At 33.9% G+C, this 22,846-nt stretch overlaps 1 protein-coding gene across 1 annotated transcript in view; it reads left to right on the forward strand.

Moving 5' to 3' along the window:
• ADAM7 (ADAM metallopeptidase domain 7) overlaps window positions 1-22,846 on the forward strand; it is a 172,256-nt gene that overhangs the window by 46,954 nt on the left and 102,456 nt on the right. Inside the window, exons 6-10 of the mRNA XM_032389021.1 lie at window positions 1,366-1,442; window positions 2,404-2,596; window positions 4,757-4,810; window positions 7,848-7,919; window positions 19,891-20,060. Of these exons, the coding sequence (XP_032244912.1) occupies window positions 1,366-1,442; window positions 2,404-2,596; window positions 4,757-4,810; window positions 7,848-7,919; window positions 19,891-20,060 (566 nt within the window). The remainder of the gene's footprint in view (window positions 1-1,365; window positions 1,443-2,403; window positions 2,597-4,756; window positions 4,811-7,847; window positions 7,920-19,890; window positions 20,061-22,846) is intronic.

Below are 22,846 nucleotides of genomic sequence, written 5' to 3' on the forward strand. Positions count from 1 at the left end.
TGACTTCTATGTACCCAAAAGGGTGTTAAGTCTGGAGGAAGGGCAAAGCAGTATACAAAAGCAGTATAAGACACCCTGATAAGATTGTCATCAAGCTAAATGGATAAAACCTAAAGACATGAAACAGTTTTAAAACCTACATCTAATTGACCCTTATGTGAGTCATATTCCCTGGCCTGGGACTTCTGATAAACCAACATTGAGGTCTTTCCTATTTCCAAATGAGTTTTTGTTCATTTATCATTAATATTATTACAGTGGATACAAGTTCTACTTTTACAGTCTTCCTTCCCTTTCCAGAACATGTCCTCTGTAGCCTTATTTTTTTTAACATTTTATTTTATTTTATTATTTTTTTACTTTTTTCCACTTTTTAAATTTTATTTATTTTTTTATTATTATTTTTTTTAATTTTATTATGTTATGTTAGTCACCATACAATACATCATTAGTTTTTGATGTGGTGATCCATGATCCATTGTTTAATATAACACCCAGTGCTCCATGTAGTACGTGCCCTCCTTAATACCCATCACTGGGCTAACCAATCCCCCCTCTCCCCTCCCCTCTAAAACCCTGTTGCCTTCTAAACAAAGATGACATTGTTCTCTTTTGTCAAAAGTATACTTTCTGAAACTTATTTCCTCTATGTAAGGCATGAGTTAACTATGAAATGTAAGTCATCATGCAATCTTTGTAAAATAGAAATGGAAGAAAACTGAATAACATTATTTTATGCAAGGGGTGGTTGTTGGCCCGTGAGGGTCTGAGGTCACATGGGATCGTGCCACACATAGGCAGGAGTTGAACGGTTGGATATAATGGGAAAGGTGATTACCTGACAGAACCACTGTAGGCAGAGCACCAAGTAGGGAGTGACAAGGATACCAACTTGACTGAAGCACAGCAGCAGGAGAGAAGGGCTTGAGGAGGCCTGGTTGGAGAGTGAGACTTAATTTTAGCAATCATCAAAAACATTGGCATGATTTCATAGGAAACTGGAGGAAAATTGTAATAACAACCCAAGAATGGTAGTTTGGTAGAAATTTTAGGATGGATTAAAGGAGAAATATTTATAAGGAAAAAGGTCACATTTCTGAGGCTGGATTCATCAACTAAGAGCTGCTAAATTTGTGAGGGAAGAATCCATATACTGCTTAACAAAATGTAATCATGCAATTAAAAGGATTCTAAAGGAGTTTCAAAATTTTCCAAATGACAGGATGCAATGAATGAATACATGAATATGTGTACAATTTGTGACAATGAAATGCTGATGTATTGTGAACATAAAATATGGATAAGTTAATATTTATGTAATATGAATATGTGTACTTATATCAATTGCCTCTTCCTCTGTTTTAGGATCACTGTTTTTACCAAGGATCCATCATACATGAATTCGATTCTGCTGCCAGTATCAGCACATGTAATGGTCTGAGGTATTGCACAAGTATCTAGTTTGTTTATAAGTTTGCTTAATGGATTTTCAGAGACATTTGCTTCTCATCTTTCTAACAACCCTATAAATAGAAAAATTAATGGGAAAAAGCTACTGTATATTTTCACCATGAATATCCATTCTAGCCCATTGTTACGTTCATTTTTGACAAAAAGATGTCTAATGCACAGCCCTAAGCAAGACAAGTTTTTCAGTATACGATCAAGGGATTCAGAGTTAGAAGACTGCTGGGAATCATCTAGCCTGTTCTCTCATGTTAGAGACACTGAAATCAGAGACTTGCCTCTGAGCATCCAATTTGCTGGTGATAGAATTCAATCCAAAAACCAGGCTTCCTGACTTCTAGTCCTGTGAATCACCACACAACATTTCACACATTTTTAATAATCAGGAGTTAGAATCTTTAGAAATTAAAGTTAGAAGTAAAGCCTATTTCAGTTCTCTGTAGATCTTGGGCTTAAGAGTAAAGGAGGAAATGTGGGGTAAAGGGTAGAAGAACAAGAAACTTCCACCTTCATGTATGTGTACTTTACTTGAGTAGATCCCAATATATTCAAGAATAAGAACACCTTTAAGATAAAATTTCTAGATAATAGTTATTTTACTGTCATATATTTACTCTACAATCAATGCATGATGGACATAAAAGATTCACAAAATGTTTGCTATAACTCTGAGACTTCAAAGTAGGAACTGAACTGTCAAGTTTCTGAAAATCTAGATGAGTTGACTCTTACAAAAGTTATTAATTCAAAGGCCACATGTCACTTCATCTTTTTATCACTCAGAATACCTGAATACATGCTCATGAGGCCTTGGTCTTATAGTTTCCATTCTTAAATAGGTGAAGTCAATAAAATGGAACAAAAGAATAATTGTGAGAAATATAGAGGTAAAATGGAATACATCTTGAACATACATCACATTTCCATTTTCTGTAGGGGATTCTTCAGGGTATATGACCAAAGGTACCTCATTGAACCAATGAAATATTCAGATGAGGGACAACATTTGGTGTTCAGATATAATCCAAGGATACAGTATGCTGCCAATTATTCTTGTACAGAACTCAATTTTACCAGGACAAATGATTCAAAGGATGATATTAAAATCATGGAAGACCTCAAAATAGAAGTAAGTGCTTTATTTTTAAATCATCTTAATGCCAGGAAAAATGTCTCTTATTTCCTTTTTCATTTCAAAACAGAGAGATGAGCTCAACTAATGAAGTGTATGTGCTACCTGAGTCTTACTCTTCATTGTTTGAAATCTAAAATGTCAAACATTTTTTTACCTTTTTTTTTTTTTTTTACTATTACCATGTTCATTCCCAGGGCACCTGGGTGGCTCAGTTGGTTAAGCATCTGCCTTCAACTTGGGCCATGGTCCCAGAGTCCTGGGATGGAGCCCCGCATCAGGCTCCCTGCTCAGCAGGGAGTCTGCTTCTCCCTCTCCCTCTGTCCCTTCCCCTACTGTGCTCATGCTCTCCCTCTCTCTCTAATAAATAAATAAAATCTTTAAAAAAAAGAAAAAGAAAATGTTCATTCCCTACAGTAAATCTTAATTCGTCCCATCAAATTTGAAGGAAAGGGAATATTTACAACCGTACATAGAGATTTATAGCATTAGGGCTATAAGTGGTTGGAAAGAATGAAATTTGCAATGTCTTGAAAGCTCTCCTAGATAATGTCTTCCCTCGTCTTCACTGCCATTTTTTCAGTTGGGGGGAGTTGATGATAAGTCAGGGTCTCCCCCTTTCATCAGTCCAAATATTCTAATTATTAATTATTAAAGATAAGTAAGTAATAGCAACTTCAATTTCTGGTGGGATGACTGCACAATGAGAGTCCTCTGTGTTTTAGGCTTTCCTGTACAATTAGTTCATATCACTTCAAATCCCCAGTAGGTGTTAGCCTTTAAGATCCATGAGTGCCCATCTTCTTCACATATCCATGGTCCAGATTGTGTCGGAAACTTACTAGGTGCCTAACAGATGTTTCTGATTTACTCAATCAATTGATACATAATTACTTAGTTCACACACAGAATGACTTAGTTAAATCTTTGTACAATATGCCTCTGGTTTATACTCAGATAATATGCATGCATCTCAATGCATAACACTGAGAGCTGAAAACAGAATTTTCTGGAATTGGTGACTTATAAAATAAAAGATCTATAATATAAATGTATAACTTTTATACATTTCCTTGGAATTGAGGCTACTGTAAAGTAAGAGATTGGGAGACAGGAAAGGAATAGAAGTACAGTCAGTCCTACTAGCCAGTCATTCCTATGTTTTGTTCTCCACTATCAGTAAGTCTTTTTTATATGAGCTTACTTAGTAAGCATTTACTTTATAAGTAAAAAAAACTAAACATTAAAAAAAGTATTCATTATTCTTTATTTATAACTCTTCTATTTATTTATTTAGAGTATAACACACAATGTTACATTAGTCTCAGGTATACAACATAGTGATTCAACATCTCCATACATCATGCTACACATCACAAGGGTAGCTACCATCTGTCACCATACAATGCTACTAAATACCATTGACTATATTCCTATGCTGTGCCTTTTATTCCATGACTTATTTGTTCCATAACTGGACGCCTGGGTCTCCCACTCCCCTTCACCCATTTTGCCCATCCCTACACCCCCTCTTCCCTCTGGCAACCATCAGTTTGTTCTCTGTATTTATAGGTCTGATTCTGGTTTTTGTTTGTTTATTCATTTGTTTTGAATTTTAGATTCCACATATGCGTGAAATCATATATTATTTGTCTTCCTCATTCTGACTTATTTCACTTAGCATAATACCCCCTAGATCCACTCATATTGTTGCAAATGGCAAGATTCCATCCTTTTTTATGGCTGCATAATATTCGTGTGTGTGTGTGTGTGTGTGTGTGTGTGTGTGTGTGTGTACTACATTTTCTTTATCCTTTCATCTACCGATAGGTCCTTAGGTTGCTTCCTTATCTTGGCTATTGTAAATAATGTTGCAATAAATATAACTCTTATTTTACCTGAAAGACTAAACAAAAAAGGAAGGATATTCAAATATTGAATATTGTTTCAGGTTTATTAAAATCTGATATACAGGGGCACATGTTTTAATAATATATTGGGTTTTATTTAGATAAATTCCTGGAATTATTAGTTATACTCCTGTACCTGACTTTCCCGTATCAATAATATTAACATTTCTTACCATGAAAATTTTAACTTAAAACATTAAAATGAGGAAATTAACCATACTTCATTAAATTTTTCATAAATTTCCAGAATGTCCATGAAGAAAAGTATGTTGAACTATTCATTGTTGCTGATGATAATGTGGTAAGTTTTCAGATGAACATTTGCTCTTCATTTATGCTTATAAAACTATAGTTGTGATCCTAAAAAAGAGGAAAAAAAAGTATTTTAATAAGAAGCCCATTTGGGCTTAATGTTGTTTTTAGCTTCCCCAAACAGATTTATATAAGAGATGATAAGGTCCTTTGGCAGTATAGCAGACTAAGCCAAAATAGAATTCTCATCCCTATTATGAATATATGGAAATGATGAACAAAGTATACAAAATTGAAAATATGTGTACAAACTATAGTTTAGCTCAGGAAAAAAAAAAACACACACACACACACACAAGAAATCTCCAAGTCCTAAAAATGAGAAGAGAACCTCTGTCAAAGTAGGAAGTAAAATTCAAAGGCTTGGTGACATGTAATATATAGAACATATTGCATAATGCCCAGAGCCGTAAAGAGCTGCCCCATCTCTGAAAAGAGAACTGGAGAATCTCTCTCCACTGAAACTGTAAAGAGAAAGGGAATGTTCTGTCTGTCTGTAACAATGGGCAGGGAACATATTATGCATGAGAAAGCAGAAATCCGAAACTTGTGTCATGCAATGATGTGGAGCATGATATATTTTTCTTTAGATACAGAAATGCCAAGCAAAGCTTTCAACATAAAAACTGATTGAAAACTTGATAAACTGTTAAAGCTCAAGTCAAAAATGCCCTATAAAGACATTTTCATAATCCAAGATAAAACTAATCACATGAGGAAGAATCAACCAACATAATGGGAAGTAGAATAAGTTCTCCAAGAACTGAAAATTATCCACTGATATTTCAGATTATACACCTAACAAGAAAGTAGGAAAAGATATGCAACAAGAAATAACAGAGTTACAGGGAGAGTAAGGTTTTTGTAGTTCCCCTCCAGTAGTAATGTTGGAGTTTTTTTCTCCAAAAGTGAGAATAAGATACATTTATTTTCACTGTCAATAAATTTTCTTTTGACAGATTAACTGAAAATTTTAGCCATCCTAATAAGACAAATTAATGAGATCTACGTTAATTTAAAAGAAAGACACACATTGTTGCATTTTTTTAAAAAAGGAGAAACTTCAGTTATCCATTTTTTTAAAAAGGTAATTGGTAAAATTTAGGCATCAGATAGGCTTACATTAACATGTGTATGAGAACATGTTAACTAACTTTTAAAAGTGCTAAAATAAACTTTCTTTATAATAATTTATTAGAAAGAAGTAAGAACGATGTATTAAATTTAATATTTACCCCAGATACCAGGTAAAGGTTTGCTTGATATTATTTTAGGGGCATTAAACTGGACTTTTACATGCATAGCTCTTACATATGCTGCCTTAATATTGTCTTTAAATATTTAAGGGGTGTTTTTTGAGAAGTTCCTATAGTAAATCATCTATTTTCACTTAACAAATAGCTAATGATTGTCTAATATACTAGATTCTGAGTATTAGATACATATATTTATATTATATATGCACGCATGCATACATGCATATGTTAGCTGAGTATAAAGGGCAACAGCAAGAACAATGTAGAGTTAGTGTATTCTGGTAAGATGGAATAGAAAAATGAAAGCAACTTTGGGAAAATATTTCAAGGTACTGACATATTTTGAAGACAGTATGATGAATTTTAATCAGCTAAAGAGAGTAAGGATATGGATGTATACACCCAGATATAACAAGCTGAAAGAATAAGCAGAACACAAGTGTCTATATACTGGGGAAGAGTAGCCATATAATAAAGACTTGTCAATAGAATGCAAAGACCCCATACCCCTTTCTTTCCCATACCCCCATGGGTGGATATCACTGACTGATAAAGTACCCTATCACTGTGATCTCTAAGATAGGCTCAGGATCTTTCTCAGCTATGTATTTTAGGCAAGCACTACCAATTGGTCACTAAGAATCCTGGTGTGAAACTATATTTGCCATCCAGAACTTAAGGGGATGGTGGAAAAAAAGACACCTCTGTACAATAAAACACTAAGAGTGATAGGGTATTAGCAACCAAGGTGATAAGAAATTTCTCCAAAGACAAAATGTTCAATATTAAAGGTAGACAAGATGACCAGGAAGATGAGGAAAATGAGTTCAACAGATTGGATAACTAGGAGGCCATTTATGTTCCTGTCAAGAATAGTTTTAATGAAATAGAGGCAGTTAAACTAATGAATAGTAGATTGAGGAATGAATGGGAAATGAGAAGTGAGGAGAGTCTAATGTTATATCTTTGAGGTATTTAGATATATGAGATAACAGGAGAGCAATGGAGCAACTGGAGGATACTTGCAGGATTCAGAAAAGCCATGTTTCTTTTACTTTTTATTATGAAACAAGCTTGATCATTTGGCATTTATCCCTACAGGATACTTTTGTTATTTTTATAAGGTATATTTTATCAGGTCTAAATTGATCATGCTAAGAACAAGGTCCTGATGGCACAAATGGAAAATCCATTTGTTAGAAGGGGAAAAAAGACAGAATAGGCTGGAGGAGGAAAGTCCACTTTGTCTTCTCAGCCTTTCTCTGGAGAGAAGGGGGCGCCACAATTTCCTGTCCTTCTCCATCACATCTCTGGCTTTAGGGTGGTCCTTGATTACATTCCTTAGTTTGTGACAACCATGAACATAGAAGGGCTGATAAAGTATCTGCTTTATTTGCAATATAATGGTTTCTGTGAAGCTTTAATAAGTTTTGTTTCATCAGCATGATAAATATGGACTCTAAAGAACATTTATTAGTTGGTTTAATAAATCAATGTACTGTAATATATTGTAATGTGAAAAGGGAATAAGGTTATGAAGAAAACCTTAAAGTAGTGCTAAGCTGAAGCATGTCCTTAGAAACTGCTATATCTAGTTATTTGATATCAAAAATATAATTCTGTATAATTTGCCCAGATTTTTAGCTGGCCAGAAAGAATGCCAATAAGTCCCCCCACCCTTGGAAATATCTCATAGTGAGTGGAGTATTTTGTTGAGTTTTTATTCATCTCCTATTATTAATGAATGTTGATCTGATGTTTTATTTCCAGTATCAAAGGAATAATCATCCTCACACTAAACTGAGGAACAGAATTTGGGGAATGGTCAATTTTGTCAACATGGTAAGATCTAATACAGTTTGAATCAAGCTAAAAGTGCAAAATAGAAGAAACCTTTTAAGATAGATAGCTGTTGGATTTTGTGGTAATCTCGATATTGAGACAGCCCAAAATACAAAAATTCACCATGTGTATTAATTAGCCAAAATCCATGAAAAATTCACAGCAATAAATGAACCACAGCACTGAGGCTTTGGTTTTCTAAGTAAATGACATTTAATATTTAAGGAGGTTTCAAAGATTGGTTACTAATCACAAAATTTATAAAGCACTGTATAAAGACTTGAATATTCATATTATTGCATAAATCAAATCCACTAATGCATTTAAAATCACTGTTCTATAACCTAGCATTGTTGGAGAGCTTGTTTCTGCTTCACCCTCAACTTCAGGCCTTTATCAAAGGCCAATGATCAATGTCTCCACTCACATTCTTATCTCTTCTTCAATAGTAATCTGTTCTTGTTTGTTACTCAGTGATTGCTAGCCTAGTTATGGGACCCAGAGTGTTTTGTTGCCCTGATCTATCCTGTCTTAGGAAAGCTCTGTCATCCATGGGTCTTTGGGTAGATTATTCTCACTGTGTTCTTCCTTCATTGGTAGATGACGTTGAATGCTCTGGCCTTAGGACAGCTTCCTGCCTCTCCTCCAGGGGCAGAAGGTTTTTTTTTCTTTCCCTTTCTTTCAGCAATAATCAGTTTTCACTTGAGTTCTGGGAACATAAAAAAAATGCCCCACTCAACAATTGATATGTCATCCAGACAGATAACCAATAAACAGTGGTTTTGAACAACAGTATAGACCAAATGAAGCCAACAGGTGTATACAGGATATTCCATCCAAGAGCAACAGAATACACCATTTCTTCTCAAGAGCAGATGGAATATTTCATAGTATATTATATAGCAGGCCACAAAGCAAACCTCAACAAATTCAAAAAGATGGAAATTATATCAAGTACAATGACAGCAAGATTACTGGAAAATTTATAAATATGTGGAAATTAAAGAACACATTCCTGAACAACAAATGGATCAAAGAATAAATGAAAGGTAAAATAAAAAAAAATCTTGGGCGCCTGGGTGGCTCAGTTGGTTAAGCGACTGCCTTCGGCTCAGGTCATGATCCTGGAGTCCCGGGATCGAGTCCCACATCGGGCTCCCTGCTCGGCAGGGAGTCTGCTTCTCCCTCTGACCCTCTCATGCTCTCTCTGTCTCATTCTCTCTCTCAAATAAATAAATAAAATCTTTAAAAAAAAAATAAAATAAAAAATAAAAAAAAATAAAAAAAAATCTTGATACTAACAAAAATGGAAACAAAACATATCAAAACTTATGAGATGCAGCAAAAGCAGCTCCAGGAGGAAAGTTTGTAGTTGTAAATGCATACATACATCAATTAAAAAGAAAATAGCAAATAAACAACTAAAGTTATACCTTAAGGAACTACAAAAAGAAGAACAAACTAAGCCCACAGTTAACACAAGGAAAGAAGTAATAATGAGATTAGAACAGAAAAAAATATTGGCAGAAGCTTAGTGCCTTTGTGTCTCTGGAGAATAAGAGTCTGGTAGGTTTAAAGATGTTCCCAAAGCAACAGTTTTTCCTGAACTTCAGGCCTATACCACAAAGGGAGGGTCTCTCTAGTCTCCCACTCTGCCCTCCATGGTTTAATACACATCCAGAGGAGGCTCATGGAGAAGATTCTGAGAGTAGGTATGAAATTCCTTATGTCTGTGTCTTTCAGAAGGTCCTATACGCTCATTTTATCCCACACTTACCCTTTAGCAATTCCTTACAAATGTCTTGTGAATTCTTCTTATGTCTTATATGGTGCTCAGCATCTCTTTTTATCATGCTCTGCCACTGGGAGATGCTCTAGTACCATCTCTCCCCACAGGAGGCGATCTTTCCTTAGATTTCAGGCTACTATTTGCCCTGTTACCTCAACTAACTAATGGTCTGGTATATGACTTTGTAGATTCTCTGGCTTTTTCTTTTTGTCAGGGTAGAAGCAACATTCTTTCCAACTTTATACATCTTAGCCAGAAGTAAAATTTCTCCGAACTTTAAATCTATGTCTATGGAAATTAAAAATCCTCCCCATATTATTCTAAAAGGTAGGAACAATGTGGAGTGGAATGGTTCTATCTCATAGTCATCTCCGTTTTCTCCTGTTTCTTTTTATTGATTGATTGATAAGGGTTTTTGTAAGTTTATTCATGACTTGGGTCTAATGCTATTTTTCCAATAATTCTTTCAGGTTTTGTAACCATCTTTTCTCCTATCAAGGTTTTTAGGCATTTTTTCCAGTTTTATTGAGAAATAACGGACATACACTGCTGTATAGTATATGGCATACAGCATAATGGTTTGATTTACATAAATTGTGAAATGATTACCACAGTAGGTTCAGCTAACATCTATCTTCTCAAATAGATACAATGAAAAGAAAAACCCAAAAGAATAAGGGGAAAAAAAATTCTTGTGATGAGAACTCTAAGTATCTACTCTTTTAAAAACGTTCTATCCATCATACAGCAGTGTTAGCTGTAGTCATCATGTTGTACTCTCTAGTACTTATTTATCTTATCCCTGGAAGTTTGTACCTTTTCACCACCTTCCTCCAATTTCCCCCTCTCTCTACACACCACCTGTGGTAACCACAAGTCTAATAACTTTTCCTATGAATTTTTTTTTGTTTTTTAAAAATTCCATATGTAAGTGAGATCATATAGTGTTTGTCTTTCTCTGTCTGCCTATTTCACTTAGCATAATACCCTCTAGGGGAATCTATATTATCAAAAATGGTAGGAGGGGCGCCTGGGTGGCTCAGTCGTTGAGAGTCTGCCTTCGGCTTAGGTCATGATCCCAGGGTCCTGGGATCGAGCCCCGCGCCAGGCTCCCTGCTCCGCAGGAACCCTGCTTCTCCCTCTCCCACTCCCCCTGCTTGTGTTCCCTCTCTGGCTGTCTTTCTCTCTAATAAATAAAACCTTTAAAAAAAAAAAAAAAAGGTAGGATATCCTTGATTTTTTATGGCCGAATAATATTCCACTGATGTATCTACTACAACTTCTTCCATTCATCCATTGATGGACACCTAGACTGTTTTCATGTTTTGATTATATAATAATGCTTATATAAACATAGGAGTGCAGATATCTTTTTGAATTAGTGCTTTTGTTTCCTTTGATATGTTCCCAGAAGTGGAATTGCTGGATCATATAATAGTTATTTTTTAAATTTTTGATGATCTTCCATACTGTTTTCCATAGTGGCTATACCAATTTACAATCCCACCAACAGTGCACAAGCATTCACTTTTCTCTACATCCATACCGGCATTTGTTGTCTCTTGTCTTTTTTTTTTTTTTAGATTTTTTAAATTTTTTTATTTGACAGAGAGAGACAGCGAGAGAGGGAACACAAGCAGGGGGAGTGGGAGAGAGAGAAGCAGACTCCCCTCTGAGCAGGGAGCCCGATGCGGGGCTCGATCCCAGGACCCCGGGATCATGACCTGAGCCGAAGGCAGACGCTTAACGACTGAGCCATCCAGGCGCCCCTGTCTCTTGTCTTTTTTATGATGGCCATTCTAACAAGCATGAGACGGTATCTGATTGTGATTTTAATTCACATTATCCTAATGACTAGTGATGTTGAAAATCTTTTCATGCACTTGTTGGCCTTTCATGTATCTTTTATGAAGAAATGTCTATTCAGTTACTTTGCCCATTTTTGAATTAGATATTTGTTTTTTTGAGTTAATGAGTTGTTTATGTGTGCCGGATATCAACCCCTTGTCAGATATATGGCTTGTAAATATATTTTCCCATTCCATAAGTTGTCTTTTCACTTTTTACTGGTTTCTTTTGCTGTGCAGAAGCTTTTTAGTTTGACGCAGTCCCACTTGATTGTTTCTTATTTTATTGCTTGTGCTTTATCATATCCAAATAATCATTACCAAGGCCCATGTCAAGGAGCTTTACCTCTATGTTTTCTTCTAGGATTTTCGTAGTAAAACTCAATTTAAGTCTTTAATCCATTTTGAGTTAATTTTTGTGAGTAGTATAAGTTAGGGGTCCAGTTTCATTCATTGTGAATACACAATGACACAGTGCCATTTATTGAACAGACTGTGCTTTCTATTAAGTATTCTTGACTTCCTTGTCAAATATTAGTTGACTGTAAGGGACACCTGGGTGGCTCAATCAGTTGAGCTTCCGACTCTTGGCTTCAGCTCAGGTCATGATTTCAGGGTCATGGGATTGAGCCCCACATGGGTCTCCACACTCAGCGGGGCGTTTACTTCCCCTATCCTTCTCCCCTCCCCCCACTCACACACACTCTCTCTCTCTAAAATAAGTAAGTGAATCTTTAAAAAATATTAGTTGACTGTATATGCTTGGGTTTATTTCCGGGCTCTGGATTCTGTTCCATTGAACTATTTGTCTGTTTATATGCCAGTACCATACTGTTTTGATGACTTTAGATTTATAGTATAACTTAAGATCAGTTAAGTGTGATGCTCCTGCTTTGTTTGTCTTTATCAGGATTTCTTTGACTATTTGAGGTGTTTTGTGGTTCCATATAAACTTTAGGAGTGCTTTTTCTACTTCTGTAAAAAATGTCATTGGAATCTTGATAAGGATTGCATTGAATATATAAATGGCTTTCAAAAAAATAAAATAAATGGCTTTCAGGAGTATCGATATTTTAACAATATTAATTCTTCCAATCTATGAACACAGGACAGCTTTGCATTTATTTATGTCTTCTTTGATTTCTCTTATCAACTTATCATTTTTAGCATAGGTATCTTTCACCTCCTTAGTTAAATTTATTCCTAAATATTTTATTGTTTTTGACGTTCATGTATATGGGATCAATCTCTTTATTTCTTTTTCAAAAATGTCTTTGTTATTGTACAGAAATGCATGTTTGCATGTTAATTTTATATCCTGTGACTTTACTGAATTCATTGATTAGATCTAACAATTGTTGGTTGTCTTTAGGATTTTCTATATTTAAAATCATGGCTGAAAATAGAGGCAATTTTACTGGTTCCTTACCAATTCTGATACCTTTAATTTCTTTTTCTTGTCTGATTGTTCTAGCTAGGACTTCCAGTACTATGTGGAATAGGGAGGGGTGGTAACAGTGGACACTCATGTTCTTTTTTTTTTTTTTTTTTGAGAGAGAGATTGAATGCATGCAAGCTGGGAAGTGGGCAGAGAGAGAGGAAGAGAATCTTAAGCAGGCTCCATGCCCAGTGCAGAGCCCAACACAGGGCTTGATCTCAACCCTGAGATCATGACCTGAGCCAAAATCAAGAGTTGGATGCCCCTGTTCTTAATCTTAGAGGAAAAGCTTTCAACCTTTCACCATGATGTTAGCTGTGGATTTGTCATAACTGGCCTTGATTATGTTGAGATATGTTCTTTCTATGCCTAATTTGTTAAGAATTTTTTTTTTTATAACAAATGAATTTTGTCAATTTGAGATACGATTCTTATGATTCATTGCTTTCATTCTATTAATGTAATATGTCACATTCATTGGTTTGCTTATGCTGAATGATCCTCACATCCCAAGGATAAATTCCACTTGATCATGTGAATGATTCTTTTAACCTGCTGCTGAAATCAGTTTGGTAGTATTTTATGGAGAATTTTTCATTTATACTCATCAAGGGTATTAGCCTGCAGTATTCTTTTCTAATAATATCATTTTCTGGCTTTGGTATCAGGGTAATGCTGGCCTTGTAAAATGAGTTTGGGAGTGTTTCCTCCTCTTTGAGTTTTTTGGAAAAGTTTGAGAATGATTGATATTAATTCTTTAAATGTTTGGTATAATTCACCAGTAAAGCTATCTAGTCCTGGACTTTTCTTCATTAGGATATTGAGGATATTGTTGATCACTGATTCAATCTCCTTACTAGTAATCGGTCTATTCAGAGTTTCTACTTGATTTGATCTTGGTAAGTAGTTTAGTTCCAAGAATTTTTGCATTTCTTCTAGGCATCCAGGTTTTGTCATATAGTTGTTCGTAGCAGCCTCTTATCCTTTAAATTTCTGTGGTGTCCATTGTAATGCCTCTTTTTTCATTTATAATTTTGTTGATTTTAGTCCTTTATCTTTTTCCTTGGTCTTAGCTAGGGTGTGTCCATTTTCTTCATCTTTTTAAAGAACCAACTCTTAGTTTGATTAATCTTTTCCAATGTTTTTCTGTTCTCTACTTCATGTATTTCTCCTATAATCTTTATTATTTCCTTTCTTTGGCTAAGTTTGGGCTCTGTTGTTGTTGTTGTTGTTGTTTATATAGTTCTTCAAGGTATAGAGTTAAGTTGTTCATCTAGGATCTTTCTTACTTCTTAATGTAGGCAATTATGGTAATGAACTTTCTTTTCTCTTAGAACTGTTTTTGCTGCATCTCATAAGTTCTTCATCCCAAAATGTTTCCATTTTCATTTGTCTTAAGGTCTTTTATTTCCCCTTTAATTTCTTCTTTGATCCATTGATTGTTCAGGAGAGTGTTGTTTAGTTTCCATGTGTTCATGAATTTTCCAGTTTTCCTCTTGTTATTGGTTTCTAGTTCCATGCCATTATTTTCAGAAAAGATACTTGGTATGATTTTTCATGATTTTTGAATTTGCTTAGACTTGTTTTAAAACCTAACATATGGCCTACTCTAAAAAAATATTCTATGTACACATAAGAATATGTATTCTGCTATTATTGGATAAAATGTTCTGTATACATCTGTTAGGTCCATTAGGACTAGGGTATTGTTCAAATGCACTGATTACTTATTGATTCTCTGTCTGGATGATCTATCCATTGTCCAGTGTGGAGTATTAAATTTTTTTAAAATTTTTCCTTTCAGTTCTCTTAGTTTTTGCTTTGTATATTTAGGTTTTCCAATATTGGGCACATAAATATTTACAGTTATGTCTTCTTGATGTGTGTTGACTCTTTTATCATTATGTAATGGCCTTTGTCTCTTTTTGCCATTTTTAGTTTAAAATCTACTTTGATATGTATAATTACCTTTGTTTTGGGGGGGGTTATCATTTGCTTGAAATGTCTTTTTCCATCCCTTCACTTTCAGTCTATGTGTGTCTTTAGGGCTAACGTGTCTTTTGTATGTTGTATATTGTTGGATTTTGCTTTTTTAATCCCTTCAGCCACCTATGTCTTTTGATTGGAGAATTTAATTTGTCCATATTTAAAGTAATTATCGATAAGTAAAGACATACTATTGCCATTTTGTGAATTGTTTTCTGGTTATTTTACAGATCCATTGTTCCCCATTTCTTATCCTACTGTTCTTTTTTGTATTTTGGTGTCTTTGGTATTGGTATGCTTTGGCTTCTTTATTGTATTCTTTTGTCTAATTACCAGAAAATTTTCCCTTGAGATTATCATGAGGTTTACATAAAATATCAAACTTATCAGATCCTAATTGAAACTGATAACAATTTAACTTTAATAGAATTCATATACTTTACACTTTCCCTTTTTATCCTCCTTACCTTTTACATTATTGCTGTTTCAATTTATATTTTTTAGTATTTTGTAACTAATAACATTGTACATATTGTATTTATGGGTTTTTTTGCTATGTTCATTTTTTTGACTTTTAAACTAGAGTTGTGAGTTATATACCACCATTACCAAATTGCAGAATCTAATGATGACTATATATTTACCATTAGAAGTGAGATTTATGTTATCATTTTGTGTTTTTTATGATGTTAATGAGCATTTTTTACTTCTACTCAAAGAACTCCCTTCAGCATTTCTTCTAAGGCGGGTCTGGTGGTAATGAAGTCCCTTCCTCAGCTTTTGGTTGTTCAAGAAAGTCTTTATCTCTCCTTCATTTCTGAAGGACACCTTTACCAGCCATTGTATTCTTGGTTGACAGTTTCTTTGATATTACATTATCTCTTTGCCTTAAAAGTTTCTGTTGAGAAATCTGTCCATAGTCATATGGGAGCTCCCTTATATGTAATGCCTCTCTTTTCTCTGCTGCTGTTAAAATTCTTTCATCTTTGACTTTTGATGATTTAATTATAATGTATCTTAATGTAGCCCTATTTGGTTTAATCTATTTGTCTTTCAGGCTTCATGGATCTAGATGTCTATTTCTCTCCCCAGGTTCAGGAAGTTTTCAGCCATTATTGTTTTAAATATACTTTCCATCACTTTCTTTTTCTCTTCTCCTTCTAGAATTCTCATGGAATCTTTATATTGTGTCTCATAATTCCAGTAGGTTTTCTTCACTCTTTTTCATTCTTTTTTTCATTTTGCTCCTCTCACTGGGTAATGTCTACTGTCTAATTCTTTCTTCCACATGGTCAAACTTTTCATTTTGTTCATGCATTATTTTCCTAATTTTATTTAGTTGTCTGTCTGTGTTTTCTTGTAGTCCACTAAACTTCCTTAGAGGAGTATTCAAATTGTGTCCCTGACAGTTTATAGATCTCTGTTTCTTTATGGTCAGTTACTGGAGCTTTATCAGTTTCTTTTGGTGGAGTCAGATTTACCTAATTTTTCATGATCTTTGATTCCTTACATTGGTACTGCACATTCAGATAACAGGGAGCCTCTTCCAGATGTATAGATTTTCTTTGGTGGAGACAGTTCTTTACCAGTCAGCTCAGTTGGGTGTCTGTGTGTGTTTGCAGATAATGTCTTTGGGAAGATTGGGCTTGCTACTATGGTCTATTTTTGGATGAGACAACTGTTTGAGCTCTGAGGATGGAGATGCAGGCTTGGTTCCCTTGCTAAGTGAGGATGCAGGATGGACTCCTCAGTTGCCTGAATTTTTTGGTCAGGCTTACTAGATGTTTGGGACTGGGTATTATATTCAATAATAGATGGGACTATAAATTAGCTTCCCTGGACAAGGCCATGTGACTATACAGCTCATTGTTTGGGGGCCCAAAGCAGGCCATAATATACATGGAGTTCCCTGATCAGATAATGACACCAGTTTTGTTCTACAGAGGAAGTCAAGGGCTGTGCTCTCTGTCCAAGTGTCATTTGTATATAACACTGTTGATTGGGCTACACAGCTTCCCAGGTGCTCTGGTTAGGCTGCCTGGTTAGACAGACTGAAGACTAGACAGACTGAAGACTATGTTCAGTGATGAGCAGGATTATGAATTAGATTCCCTGCCCTCGTGCAGTGGGAGAAGCAGCTCTAAAACTGGAATATATCTTTGTTGTCTTGATTTAAGCTGAGCTGCCCCCCAAGGTCATCAGCCAAACAACACCACTGGCTTTGCTCTGCAGACTGTGGGCTATGTCTGCTTTTCTCTTGTGCCTTTCTTGAGTTTTCTGAGCTGCACAGCTTTCAGGTGTCTTACCAACCTTCAGTCAGATGGGACAAAAAGGCACTCTTCACTGTGGGTAGGGTATAGCTCATCTCCCTTGCCTGGGTGGCTACTCCAGGCAACTCTCAATTTCCCGAACAGGCTCTCCAGTTAGAAGGTGTCAGAAGCTACCCTCAGCCTTGGCTAAAAATTAATCCTCCTGCCTGTGTGTAGCTCAGGAAGCCTTTACACCTGGTATAGGTTTCTCCCACTATCTGAGAGTAGAGTATTCCTGTTAAATCTTTCATAGGCCAAAATAGCATAAAGCTAAGAAGCAATTACTATTAATTTATATGGGAATGTTTCTGAGCTAAAAAACAACTTCTCTTAGGCTTTTCTGGTACCTTAGGACACATCTTGCTAATCAATGCACAAAATAAATTGAGATAAAGCACTGATGCTCACAGACACACTTCAAAGCTATGGTGGCTTGATGCTGAGATTCTGAGTGTGGTCCCTGGAGAAAGAGCTTGGCAGCGCCACCTCCCTGAGGTGTGTGCTGCCTCTACAATGGCTCACCACAAAACAAACAGTGAGCATTATTTTTGCTTTTTGCCCTTTCTCATAAAAGCAAAAATCCTCTTCAGATTTCTTTTGTTCAGTGAAAACAGATTTTAATGTAGGTCTTTTGTGAAAGTAAAATAGCATAACACAAACTCAAAAATCAATTTGGCTTTTTTCTGAGAGTAATCAACTCTATCCACCCATCTCTTGGCTCAAGCCACCATTGGTTCACACAGCTTCCAGGAATGTCACTAGCTCTTTTGGTCAGATGGAACCAGAAGACTCTCCCCACAGTGGGTGAGGCTATGTCTCAGTTCTCTTGCCTGGGCTACTCTCAATTTCCCAGTATTCAATCAGAAAAGGCCAGGAGCTACTCTTGGCTTTGTGTGGAATTAATCCCCCTGCCTGTGTGTAGCATGGAAGGGCTCATGCCTGGTACTGGCTTTGCTCTGAGGGTGATCTGCTCTGCTCCTCTACCTCTCAGCTCAAGCTCCTCTTGTCCTGTTTCTTGTATTTTGCAATTGTCTTTATCACTACCCTAACACTGATACAAATATAAGACTCAGTCTTTCTCTTTGGGTTCGATCTCCAAAGTAAACATAAATACAAAACTGGTGCATATTACTGAACTTTTACTAAAGATTTTCAGTTTAGATTGGGAAGTCATACTGATCCTTTATCCTCCACAGTGCCCATACTCATTATTTTACTGCATCCTCTCTCATTTATTTTCATGCCTTTACCCCTTTATCTCAGAAATTTCAAAGTTTTTTTCTCTACTATGAAGAGTGAATCAACTCTTCACAATCTCCCAAATATGTATATCCAAACCCATCCAAGCATTCCATAGATGCAGCATTGTTTTATTTTATAGGCTATGTTCTCACTAGAAGAGAGTGCCTTAGTAGGATGACAAATGGTAACTATTGTTTCCATTTTGTACTTTCTCCAGTTTTATGGACCTAAAGCCTACCCATGAACTGTAGAGACTCCAATGAGACCAGGTTAAAAAAAAAATCCTTGTTCTGTGGGACCTGACTCAAGGTTTATTCTACAATAAGGTCAGGGTCAAAAGGATTGGACATTACAGGCTCCAGTATGGATTTGAGATCATGATTTGACTAAAAGTCTAACTTCATGATTGTTTAAAGGAAGCTTAGTTCTCAGGCTTATGAAATGACTTTGTTGGGTTATTACACTGACACATGAAATTCAATATATTCATATTATGCAGGTTAAGAAAAGTAGAAAATTAACACAATGTTATTATAGCCATGATGTATCACACTTCTTAATAACTGATTGCATCCCTACTAATATTTTGTGAGTAACCTCATCATTAACTCAGTGTTCATCGTTCTTCATTCTTTCTTTCAACCCACTTTGTACTGGCTGTTATGAAATATAAAATTTATATAACATTTTTTTGTCTCAAAAATCCTCATATAATATTTGCTTCAACTCTGTCTTCTTTTGTGCTGGCATCAAAGTATCTACCAAATTAGTGTTTACAAAAGCAAATGGGAATGAGGTAAAAAGGCTTATGAGCTATAGCTATTGGTACCTGTTTTGAGCTCTCTCCAAAAAGATTTCTCAGACAACAAAGTAGTTCCAAAAAATCGAACAAAATATGGCAGCTAAGCTGGTTTTTGGTTTTTGAAAACCAATATCAACATTCTATTCTGCCATAGAACCAACTAATGACTTAAATAGAGAAATAAATAAAGAAGATTCATCCCTCTATGTGCCACTATTAGTAAATTCAAATCTTCAGGTCAGTTATAATCTCAGACCTTTACTAACTTTTTTATGCTAGACACATCTTGAGCCCAGTGTCTGTAAGGTTTATCATATTCAAAGGTAATCAGATCTTTTATTTCAGTTAAGTTTTTTTGTTGGTCATGGCAATTCACCCAGTATTCTGGGCAATTTACACTACATTCTGTTTCAATATAACCATTTGTAAAATAAGGCCTACACTTTTTGTTTATGTACCTCACATGTTAAAATTACTTTTTTTTATTGTAGAGGAATATAGTAATGATGAAGGATGCTTCTGTAACTTGACTCTGAAAATTTATTTCTCCTTTGACAGATTTATAAAACCTTGGACATTCATGTGACATTGGTTGGCCTTGAAATGTGGACAAATGGAGATAAAATAGACATAGATTCAAATATAGAAAATACCTTATTGCGTTTTTCAACTTGGCAAGAAATAATCCTGAAAAAAAGGAATAATTTTGATCATGTTCTATTACTCAGGTATGTAAGTGCTCTATTTTCCTGCATATTTTAGGTGGATTATAAAAAAGAAAAGAAAACAAAACAAATGAACAGCAACAAAATACTTTTTAAAACAGATGACTTTTGCATAGTACACAGTGACAAAATGTATGTCTAGCTATACATAAAATTTCGAAATGAAATTTTTAATAATCTTTCTTTCTAATAGTGATTAATACTAGAAAGCAAACATATGATATATTTACATTTCTGGTCATGGTTGAAAATGTCATTAGATAAGTAATGTACTTTTAGAATCAATTTACTTATCAGCATCCAGCCCTAACTCCCTTAATTCTTACATGCTATGCCATTCCAAAACTCCCCAAAACCCACCTTTCTGGGACAGCACCTCATTCTCTGGAAATTTTCCCTCAATGAAGTATCTCTATCCAATGAATAGCACTTCAAGAGCATCTCCTCTATTATTCATTATGGTGGATAACTAATCTGCCGCAGCTTTAATATTCCTAAGTAAATAAAGGTTTGGATTTATCTACAATATTAGGTCATTCCTAAGAAAGGGGGGTGATTTTTTATCATTTTTGTAATTCAAAATAACTACCACACTACTCAGCCTATTAGGAAATGATAAATAATTGTGGAGCTGAACTGACTTTAACCTTGTGTTAATCATAGTTCTGTTATCCTAATTAAAGTATGAAAGCACAACTTTGGAGCAATGGAGTCTTTTAGCAGTTTTTCTGGTGCCCTTAAGCCTACTATATAACAATGGTACCCACTTTACCTACTTCATCTTCCTATAATAGCAGTGTTTCTTAAGGTCTGCAAACACATCCTACAAATGTGCTTCCTAGCATTATCTAAATGTTCTTTCAATTTGAACTAGGAACTGTGAACCTTCCAAAGCCTATAGATGGAGATTGGGTCCAGCTCTTTGGCAGATTGATGAGAGTGAACCACATTTCTAAAGTAATAGCATTTCTGATTTTCATAACTGGGATGGCCCACAGTTATCTCCGGGGGATAGTTGTACCTGACTTGGACTCAGATATTCATGCACTAGTATGCACCAAAATTATAGAGGTTAAAGTAAAATATCACCATAACCTTCATTGTGCACAAGATTAGCCTCTTTGCCTATTTCTTGGACATGTTTTTTAAAATACTTAATAAATTAGTCTAGAAATATTACATGGCTATAAGCGAAAAACTTTTTACTTTCATGAATGTCCCTTATTCTGAGCAGTAGTTTCTCACAACAATAGTATGTCTGCAAATAAGGAAATGAGAAAAGTGCTCCTAAATATCTAATTGGACATCATATTTGGGACGTCTTATGTGTTCAGTTTTTGTATGTCTTCTCATCTATATTCACATAGCACTAGAAGTGGTAAGACAATATATATGGCATTTTCATGTTGTGATTTTTGTTTTTAAGTAACCATGAGCAAATTCAGAATCCAGATTGTGCTTGCTCTGAGGTTGCATCTCCATAAGTGGTATTTTTCCAAGATCTCCAGAGTCTAGGAAGACCAAAATTCTAAATTCCTCCAAGATACTAGGCAAACACTGAGACAAAAATGTAGGACATATCAATAGTAAAGAAAGAAATATTTATAATAATTTATAATAATTTATAATAAATATTTATTTATTTATAAACATATTTCTATATATAAATATAATTATATTTCAATATATATTTAATATATATTGAATATATTTATATAATATATATAATTATATATAATATATAAATATTATATATAAATTATAAATTTATATAAATATAGTATATATAAATATATATAAAAATTATATGCAAATTGTATATAATTTTAAATATAATAATATATAATTTTTATATATAATATTTTTATATAATAATTAATATAATAATATGATATAATATATTTTTATATAATTTTTATAATTTTATATAATAATATACAACATATAAAATATATACATTTATATAATAATTAATATAATAATATAATATAACAATATAATTATTAATATATATAAATATAAATATATTTATATTTATATATTATAATACATAATATATTATAATAATATAATATAATAATATAAAAATAATATTTTATATATGATATATAAAAATAATAAATTTATATATAACACAAATTATATGTAAATATAAAATATGTAAAATATATATTATATATATAAAATATATTATATATATTTTATATGTGTATATATATATATATATTTTTTAAAGATTTTATTTATTTGACAGAGCACAAGCAGAGGGAGAGAGAGGGGGAAGCAGGCTCCCTGCTGAGCAAGGAGCCCGATGTGGCACTTCATCCCAGGACCCTGGGATCGTGACCTGGGCCGAAAGCAACAGCTTAACCGATTAAGCCACCCAGGCGCCCCTATATTTTATATATATTATATATATATTTTATATATATATATATTTATATATAATAATGTAATGATATAAAAATAATTTTACATATAATAATACATAAAAATTATAAATTTATAAATAAAATAAATTATATATATAGAAAATACATAAAATATATATAAAACATATATAATATATATATGTTTTATATATAATATATATCTAATATATAAAATATATATATAATAATATAATATAATGACATAAAAATAATAATTTTACATATAACAATACATAAAAATTATATATTCATATATAACATGAATTATATATAAATATAAAATATGTAAAATATGTATATTATATATAATATATATTATATATATATTATATATATTTATATATATAATAATAAAAT

Source organism: Phoca vitulina, unplaced genomic scaffold (assembly GCF_004348235.1).
Source record: "Phoca vitulina isolate PV1807 unplaced genomic scaffold, GSC_HSeal_1.0 scaffold53, whole genome shotgun sequence".
In the NCBI taxonomy this organism is placed as follows: Eukaryota; Metazoa; Chordata; class Mammalia; order Carnivora; family Phocidae; genus Phoca; species Phoca vitulina.